At 45.9% G+C, this 9,813-nt stretch overlaps 1 protein-coding gene across 2 annotated transcripts in view; it reads left to right on the forward strand.

The window, feature by feature from the left end:
• Positions 1–8,826, forward strand: part of SCAF4 (SR-related CTD associated factor 4) — a 28,806-nt gene extending 19,980 nt beyond the window's left edge. For both annotated transcript variants that reach the window (XM_079321353.1, XM_079321354.1), the window contains 6 exons: positions 475–631; positions 1,422–1,576; positions 2,319–2,481; positions 2,578–2,658; positions 2,741–2,929; positions 7,668–8,826. In XM_079321353.1, coding sequence (XP_079177479.1) covers positions 475–631; positions 1,422–1,576; positions 2,319–2,481; positions 2,578–2,658; positions 2,741–2,929; positions 7,668–8,497 — 1,575 coding nt within the window. In that variant the 3' untranslated portion in view covers positions 8,498–8,826. The remainder of the gene's footprint in view (positions 1–474; positions 632–1,421; positions 1,577–2,318; positions 2,482–2,577; positions 2,659–2,740; positions 2,930–7,667) is intronic.
• The last annotated feature ends 987 nt before the right edge of the window (positions 8,827–9,813 follow it).

Raw genomic sequence — 9,813 nt, forward strand, 5'->3', positions numbered from 1 at the left:
GTAATTATCTGTTTAATCAACAGGAATGGTGTCCTTTTCTCATTACAGAGAACTGGCACTGTGTGTTTCTTGTAGGCAGTTATTTGTCTCCTAACAGAGTTTCATTACATATGATAATCCTACAAAGAATTCTAATAAATAAGGAAATAAGCATTAATTAGTGAAGTTCTTCCTTCTGTAGAATGTCAAATTAGTGTGACACTGTCCTCCAAAGGGAAATGAAATTAATATTAGTGGCTGGGGATTATCAGAAGAAGCTGTCTTTATACATTTTTACAAATGGTTTGCAAGTCAAGCCAAGGAATAGGAACTAAGTGTGCTTTAAAAAAAAAAACAAAACAAACTTCAGAGTTTTGTAGCTGTTTCACTTATGCTTTTTACTTTTTACCCTGAAACACTGTTTTGTGAGAATGAAATATTAAATCCATTCAAATGGAAACCTTTTGCTGACCACTTGTATTTCCCACCCTCAAGATTGCCTGGGCTCTGAATAAAGGAATAAAGCCAGACTACAAGCAGTATTGGGATGTAGAATTGGGTGTGACTTACATACCATGGGACAAAGTCAAACCTGAAGATCTTGAAAGTTTCTGTGAAGGAGGAATGCTGGACAACGAGACCCTGAGTCCAGGTACAGTGTTGTGGCATGTTTTACTATTGAACCTTTATTTCAGGGATTGGCCATTCTGTCCTCTTTGCCCAATTAGCTGGTGATTAATGTATATGGGCTCTAATTGTAGCATCTTTTCATGCTGAACACACATAAATCAGTTGTTTTAAACAAAAATGTAATGAATCATTAACATAATGTCAGTGTGTTCCAGTCCTCTTGGTGATTTTCTTTTTCCCAAAGGCTTTTTTTTTTCTTTTTCCTGGCTTTTCCCAGGAAGTTCTGACATACAATAGAAGCTGTTTCTTCCATAAATTAAGTATAAAGCTATATTTGACATTTTTATATTTCTCTTATTTTGCTACAATTCTTTATAGTTGTATTCTCCTTTTCCTTGTTTGAGACTTGAAGATGTTGAGTTTTTTAGAAGTGAGTTGTCAAATTAGTGACAAAGCTGCTGCCTTCTTGCCCAAGAGTTATAGAATGAACCTGTTGAAACCATGTCCCAAAAAAAAGTTACAGTTTTTTCCACAGATAATGTAACAGAATCCTGGGTGTGTGTAAACACTGTCAGTGCAAAGGACTGTTAAATGACTACTGAAAGGAACAAGTTGATTTGCTGTTTCAGTGTTTGCTGTGTTTAAATGAGTTTGGAATTTTTATTGTCAGAAATAGTATAAATGCTTCTTAGCTCTGTGCTGCTTGTTCCTTGAGTATTTTAAATTAGATCTTTTTTTGTAAACATGACAAAGCATGTTTCACATGACTCTGCTTGTCTGATCCACGTCTGTTGGGATTTTGTTTTGGACAGAGTGGAAGGGAATTCCCAAGAAGTCTGAGAACGAAGTAGCTCAGAATGGAGGTGCAGAAGCTGCACACAATGAACCAGTGTCACCTATTCCCAAAGCTTTACCTGTCCCAATTCCTGTCCCCATGCCTGCACCAATAACAGTACCTCCTCCACAGGTGAGTGTTCCACAGAAATAAACAAAAACTCACTTTAAAGAATAATTCAGGGAGGGAGGGAGGGCCAGGAATGGTAACTGTTCTCTCAGTCACAAAGAAATTATTGTGGTAGAGTCTTTGTAATAGAAGGGCTGAATTGAATCTTCAGGTTTTGGGATTGGCTTTTTTTTGTTACTTGTTTTATTTATTACTGTTCCTTCAAAAGCTTTTCTTATTGGCAGATACTTCACTGCTTTGAAACCAGTAGATTCCTGTCAGTGTTAAAATAGTAGAATCCCTTCAATCAGAGCTAATTTAAATTCAGAGCTTGATATAAATCACAAATAAAGAAAAAGGAAACCCAGTCACTCTAAGGTGCAAACTCAGGTAGTGAGAAAGAGACAACCAAAGGTTTTTAATTGCTCTGAAGTTGTGAGCATTCCAGTGGACCCAGTCTGGAAATCTATCATGCTGGGTGGAAATTAATCCCCTGGCACTGTGTGAGGAATATGTGGAGGTGAATTACCAACATGCATTAGTACCCATTTAGCACAGAGGAAAGTTTTTCATTAATTACAAAGGCAGACAGGACTGGTGCTGGCATTTCCAGTGATGGGAGTTCCTGGAGTGCTCATGGATCTTTTGTGCAGGTCTCCCCTTGCAGCAGAAAAATTTGAGGTCGCTGAGATATCCTGGTGGAGCTGGACAGAGAATCATTGGGGCTCTCTTGGGCTAACCCATCTTTGCCCTTCCTCTTTCCTAGGTTCCCCCCCATCCATCAGGGCCTCCTGTGGTTGGTGCACTCCAGCCCCCTGCTTTCACAGCACCTTTAGGGATCCCCCCTCCTGGGTTTGCCCCTGGGGTGCCGCCGCCGCCGCCGCCTCCGTTCCTCCGGCCCGGCTTCAACCCGCTGCATTTACCTCCAGGTGGGTGGGCTGTGCCAGCCCAGGGCCTGCTGGGCCCACAGCTGCATGGGGGGTTGTGCCAGGGGGACACTCAAGGCTCTCCTGTGCTTCTTGTAGGATTCCTTCCTCCCGGGCCACCTCCTCCCATAACTCCTCCGGTGTCAGTCCCGCACACTCCGGCAGTGAACATCCCAAACTGTAAGTGTTGGGCCCTGTGGAAGGCAGGGATCCTGCAGGGATTGCTGGCTGGTGCTCAATGTGTCCTTGCCTTGTTCCTCAGCTACAGCAACTGGTGGCAATGAGGACACTACCAAGGAGTCATCTGTAGGAAATCCCATCCCAACAGTAGTTTCTGGAGGCAGAGGGAATGCTGAAAGCACTGATGCTTCCAAGATCTATGGCACTGTTCCACCTCCTGTAGCACCTACCAATGTCCCTGCTCCTGTCACCCAGGCTGTTCCACTCCTTGGTAAGTTCTCTCTTGGGTAAGTTCTTCACTTCATGGTTCCCTGCATTTAAAATACCATTTTGTTTTGGCTGCTGACTTAACAGCCCAGGGGGAAGGGAAGCACATTTCTCTCAACTTGGTGAGATTCCTGTCCTGCTGTTGGTTTTGAAATCAATTTTAGAGGCTTAATTTTGCACAGAAGAAACAGTCAGTATTTTTTACTATTGAAGATGTATTTTCTGAAGAAACAAAGCCATAATGTCTAAGTTACAACTTCAAATGCTGCCCACTTTTAACAAGTGAAGGTTTATACAATGTAGAAAATGAACATATCTGGAGGACATAGGAGCCAGGTTTTAGACTCAACTATTACAGATATGAAATTAATGTGCAGAAAAACTATTTTTAATGTATTTTTGAAATCTCTGAGGGTGGGCTACGTTTTTGTTATGTAAGGAAATACATTGATTTAATAGAACAGAAAACCAAAAGCTTTTATGCAGCCCTGGACAGGATTTGAAACCTTTGTAAGAAGATATTATTTAAATAATATTAGCAAATGGTTTTTGACTAGCAAGCCCGAGGTAATGGGGGTATGTTGCATAAATAACTTTTCCTAATATACAGGCTTGGTTCAATTTTGAGAGGGAGTGTCAACTGCTACAGAGCTCTGCTAATTGCTTATTTTATGATGGCCTTGCATGGGCCAGTGTCAGGAATTTGCTCAAGAGACTTGTTACCTACAAATTTCAGTGAGATTACTGCATTTATGGGATTTTGGGCCTCTACCTGTAGCCTAATGAGAGCCTAAGAAATGAATGAAAAAGCTAGTTTTGTGGTTTCTGCCCAGAATTTTCAGTGATCACTGAAGAAAATCAGAGATTTATCTCCTTGAGAACCCACTGCTCTATTGGATGTGAGGGCTGAGTTTTCCATCCATAACTAACGATTTATGGATCCTTCATGTTGAAAACTTGACAGAAGAACCTTTCAAAACAGAGACAAGCTTAAGAAACTCTGTGGTGACACCATGGAGTTAGGGAATTTTGTTAGGAATTTCAGATATTCACACCTTCCTGCTGAATGACACTTTCTGTAAAGGTAACACAGTTTTGGACTTTCACTGTCTTGGACAGCATAGCCTGCACTTCATATTCCAGGCCTTTGCAATGTGTGAGGTTCCTCTGCACTTTGCAGTGTCTCTGCACATATGACAAAAAGGTTTTACAAAATGAAGACTGAGCTAAATTAGATACCCAGATCATTTTCTTGAAGAGCAGCTGCTTTTTATTCTTAAAAATCCAAGGAAGCTGAATTTGAGAAACCTGGAAATCAAGAACTTTCCTCTGCTTTTGGTAACTCATTCACTGAGTGGTTGAGGCAGATAAAGTTCTCTGTGTGGTCAGAGTGACTTCTGTCAGTGAGGGGAGGGTTTAGAGCTCACAGAGCAGTCCTGATGTTGTGGCTGGGATCTGTGTGTTTGCCTAAAAGCAGTAGCATTTGATGCTGGGGAGTGTCTAATTTCAAGAGGTTATTTATAATTAAAGAGTTATGTGAAACCCATCCTGAACATTTCTGAAGTTGCAGGGCACTGTTCAGTCTCATAAAAGAGGCAGGAAAACCAGAGGAAACAGATGATAATATTTTATGTGATTAAAGAGAAAAGGTTACTCTCATGTGTCCTGGCTTTTTAAAACCTTTCAGTAAGTTAGCACTAGTTATACTTTGTAAAAGCACTTGGAGTCACTCTTGCATTGAGTGCAGCTCTGCATTTGGGAGGCCACAGAGTGTCCTGGGAAGGATGAGGAAATGTTCTCAGGGTGCTTTGGGCAGGATGGGAGAGCTCCTGCAGCAGGATGGACTCTAGGGATGAAGATTGCTGGGAAGAGGCTGTGGGAGATCCAGTCTTCTGGCTTGGGAACACTTCTGTAGTCCCTCCAAAACATGAGAGGTCTTTAATAACTTTTGTAACTTCAAAATATGCTGTCTCTCTTTCTCTAGGTTCAGTTTTTTTCTGTGGAAAACAGAAATAATTCTGAAGGGATCATTGTAACATTTCATACCCTTTCTTAAGTTCTGTCCCAACTCTACTGATTTACTTGTGCTTCCACTGTAATTCCTTCATCCCTTCCAACCAGAATGTGGTTGTGCTTCAGAGGTGTGATGCCTCTCAGACTTTGGGTCTGGATTTTTTGTGCTTTTTTTCTCAAGCCCACCATCAGGTTGTTGTGATTTAGTTGTGCCCTTGACCTCATTCACTGCTGTTACACCTTGTTGTTAATGGGAACAGGGCAGTCCAGGCTGTGATGGCTCAGTGAGTGTGTGCTCAGGGAATTTGAAATGATCAGCAGAGCAGGTATTTGTAGGTTCCTTTGACATGTGCCTACTGCAGGAAATGACAGCCTTTAAATCTTCTGAGATTGGCCCATGTGTCCTGAGCATTGAGCAAATGCTGGAGCTTGGGCCAGTAATAAACTGCAAGTGCTGTGTTTGGAATATTCACATTCTGTGGTCCTGATGAAATACACTTCTATTGCAGATGTAACTCCTGATCTAGTGCTCTTTTTACCCAAATTCTTTCAAGGATCATAACATGTAATCAAAGCTAAGTTATTCTGGAGTTCCCATTGAATTTGGCATTCACCTCTTGGTAGTGTGAGCTCAGTTACTGCTCTTTGCTCCCCTGGTGGCTTGTTCTGAAGTGATTTTTGTAATCTGCATTAAATTATAAAACACAAATACAGCATTCTCTGGGCTTCTCAGAGTGTGACTGTCCCAAAATGTTGAGGTTTTTTGGCAAGATTTTTCAGCTGGGAATCCATATTTAGGCCCTTTAGTTCAGGCTTCTTTCTTTAGTCTTGACTTGCTCTGAAAGGTTCTGTATCAAACTCCAGCAAAAACCCACCAGACTTACAACAGGGTCCCTCTCTCAAGAATTCCCTGGCAGTATTTAATGTTCTATATGTAAGATGCCACATTCCCCACTGGAGAGCATGCAGAGTGTTGGAGAACAGCAGCTTCAAAGTGGAGTGAAAAGCTGCTGCTGTTGTGCTGGATCTGTGAGCTTTTGGCTTGTTCCATGTGTTTCCTTGAGGTTTGTGTGCTGGGACAGACAGAAACCACAGAGCTCCACGTGATGGGAAGTGATTTAAGGGGTTGAGAGTTACTGGAACCACTTAGTGAGCAGAGTTTGTGTAAGAGTAAATCAGATGTGTCAGCATTGGTGACATGGGAATTATCTCAAGGGAATACAGGGTTTGTCCAGCTGGGAGAGATGATCAGATCTGAATCACAGTGGCATGGAAACCAGGCTTCATACCTAATTTGTCAAAGCAGTGAGGATGGCTCTTGTGCCCTCTGGACAGAAGATATTTCAGGCCAGCCTCAGCACTTGGGCTGTGTTGTAGGAGTCAAGTGATGAAACCTAGGACACTTTGGTGCTGCTCCTCCAAAGCCAGTAAAATCTTGTGAAGGCAAGGTGTGGTTTTGCACATTGGGACAGAGCAGCAGGTGTCAAGTGAGGGAACTGGCTCCAGTAGGACAAGCTGGGTCAGGAAATCACCTCAGGGTTTCTCTCAGAGCTCAGGGAGTTCATACCCAGTTCAAGAAACTACTTGAATGTCAAGTACTTCCTAAACCAAAAGAGGACTTTAGCATGCCCCAGACATGGTGTGTGTGTACCATGAATATTCCTGAGCATTTTCAGCAAACTGGGATGTGTTTCTGGACAGCTCTTTAAGTCTGTAGTTGGTGCCTGATTTGTCAGCAGAGGGACAAATGCTCCAAAAACTCCAGTAGTTCTACAGTTGCTTTGGCCTTAGCTAAAGGAGGTTGATATTTATTGAAGGGGGTTGATATTTAAAATTTATTTAAAATAAAATGCAACTCTCCAGCCGATGCAGTTCAGAATAAAGGAGTTCCAGGTACCATTATGTTGCTTCAGTGCTGCAGTTTGTGTAGAAATAAGGTTGAGAAATTAAATTACTTGAGCTTATTAAATGTGAAACTTCCCTCCCTCAACTCATGTTCATGCTCTTGTAACCCACATCTGCTCTGCTGCTTTAAGCAGAAGCATAGGCTTAACTTCAGCTCTTTAGTTCTCAGTTATTCTATTCTGCCTTGGTTTAACCTTCTGAGGAGGATGAAAAGATGTTTTTACCAACAAGAATATCTCCAAACCTCCGAATTCCTGGGAGACATCATTAGCTATGGGTCTGTCTTGTCAGGTCTGTAGTTCTGTCACAGGAGGAGTTTATACTGGGTGATTCCAGACCTGCTTATTGACCAGGAGGGGAGAGGCTCTGCCTTTAGAGAAAGGGAAAAGCAGGGGAAAAAAAATGCTGTTGGTACTGGAGCGTTTCTCTCCAAGAGTGTGACCTGTAAAGCTGTGTCTGACTGCTTGTTAGGGGAAGGGGAGAGGATATAATAGACTGGACTTGCAAACAAAGCTGTGCTCCAACTGTATTCCAGCCTCATGTGTTCTGTCTGTGCATGAGCCTCTTGCTGATGCTGTGCAGCTCTGGGTGTTCAGCTGCTGTTTGTAGCAGAGGGAAGTGTTTGCATTCAGCTGGAGGGGGTGAGGTGTCTTTACCTGGAAGCAGTCGGCTGAGGGAAGGAATCCTGTGGGATCAGGATTAGTTGCTGCTGGCAGCAGTGGGCAGCCCAGGAAGCGCTGCTGCAGGTTCTGGGGTGCTCCTTTCGTGGGATGAAAGCTGTGGAAGCGCTGGGTGCCCTGACTGTCCCCTTGTGTTCCCCGCAGGCACGCAGGGCGTGGCGCCGCCGCCGCCCGCGCCCGTGGTGGGGCTGCAGACTCCGTCCACGGGGCTGCTGGGCGCCCGGCCCGGCCTGATCCCGCTGCAGCGCCCGCCGGGAATGCCGCCGCCGCCGCCGCTGCCGCGCTTCCCCATGATGCCCCCGCGCCACATGCCGCCCCACATGATGCACAGAGGGCCCCCGCCGGGAGCCGGCAGCTTCGGGATGCCTCCCCCGCACGGAATGAAAACCCCCTTCCCGCCGCCCGGCCACTTCGTGCGGCCCGGGGGCGGCCCGGGCGGCGGCGGCGGGCCCGAGGAGAACAGGGACGGGCGGCAGTTCAGGAACGACAGGCAGTTCACGCCCAGCAGAGAGCAGGAGCGGTTCGGCGGCAGGAGATCCTTCGGGAACCGGGCGGAGAACGAGCGGGAACGCTACGGCGGCCGCGACGAGCGGGAGCACGAGCGGCCGAGCGGCCGCGACAGGCGAGACTGGGGACGCCGCAGCCCCGAGCGCGACAGGCACAGGGACTCGGAGGACAGGAACAGGCGCTCCAGCGGCCACCGAGACAGGGAGAGGGATTCCAGGGATCGGGAGTCTCGCAGAGACAAGGAAGAGTCGCGCGGCAAGGAAAAGCCGGAGGTGACAGACAGGGCGGAGGGCGACAAAAACCACGAGCCCCACGGCGGCAAAACGGAGGGCGCGGAACTGGTTTCAGAACTGGCTGCGGGAGACGCTGAGCCCGCGAAAGCCGCGCCGGAGGCGCTGCCCGAGGCTACCTCATCCCTGGAACAGGCGGACAAGGACACGGGCTCGGCGGCCGAGGCGCCGCGCTAGGGCACAGCCCGGCTGGCAGCGTCGAGCTCCAGTTGTACAGTGCTGTAAATCCGCTTCTTCCGCCCCTGCGCCCCCCACGCGGGGCACTGTGAGCAATTTGATTGCTTCCCTTCTATTTAAAATAGCCACAACATAACATAAAATACTGAAGAGATGATTAAAATATTACTCATTTTTGCTGTAACTTTTTTAAAGTTTTGACTTTAAAAAGTTTACGAATCAGAAGTAGAAGTGCTTTCTATTTTTTTTTTAATTTAAGAAAAGGTAACGGTGAAAGCTCCTCAAAACAATAGGGATGTGTTTTTAATAAACTCTATTTTCGTAACAAACTTTTAACGTGTGCTATTCTTCCTACGCTGCACTGAAGTGGAAAAGGAGTGTTCAGCAGCCTAAAGTTGGAACTGTTAATGCTGTACTGGAGTCTAAATTAGACTGGTTTGGTTCTGTTTGTTAAAGGAAATCCATCTGTTTGTGTAGCGATTCACAGAAGCGAATTTTTATTTGTAACAGTCCTCTGGAGTTTTAGATTGCTGCATTTTAATGAGCTACTCGACCACCCCGGGTAAAAGTTAGTTTTAAGATGTTAATTGCAGAGTTAACGGTTTTAGTGTTTGCAATGCAATCCATTCTTTGCTTTATTTTTTTTCCCTTCTCCTCCCCTCCTCAATTGGTTCTGTGGTTCCTGTTGCCCTTAATTTGCCTTTTTTTTAAGTGGTGACACCTTCAGGCACGGACCGTCTGCTCTGATGTTCCAAAGCCGAAGCGTGTGTTGGCCTCTGCAGCTTTTGTACTTGTTGGGAAGTGAGACCTCGGAGGCACCAGAATTCCAGCCTGGCTCTCGGGGCGGGGCTGGACAAGGACTTGGCCCTTCCTCCATGGAGACGGAGCTGCTCTGCAGGAACGCTGGCCCCTCCTCACCCTGCCAGAGGTAGGTTGTGCTCCCTGGGCTGGGGACAGAGGGCAGCTCCTGGTGTTCCTGGCTGTTGTGCCACCTCCTCTCCAGAGCACTTCCTCCCATGTTCTGTCAGCTGTGCCAGGGGCTGGTGCAGTTTCTCCATTGCTGGTCCCTGAGGCAGGGACACTTTGGGAAGTTTAGCCCACCCCGTGTGGCTCAGCACTCCCATAACCCCAGCAGCACTGGGGCAAACCTGTACAAATCCTGTGCCTATTCAGTGGTTTTTTTCTCCTTGCTATAGGTGTGTTCTGCCTTTTGGAGTTGGGGATTTTGCCCCAAGGAAAGGGCGACTGCTTCCTTACATCAGTCCTTTTTCACAGCTGCCCTGCAGCAGAGGGAATTGTCTCTGGGGGAGGGAGAG

This window comes from Erithacus rubecula (genome assembly GCF_903797595.1).
Source record: "Erithacus rubecula genome assembly, chromosome: 1".
NCBI classification, from domain to species: Eukaryota; Metazoa; Chordata; class Aves; order Passeriformes; family Muscicapidae; genus Erithacus; species Erithacus rubecula.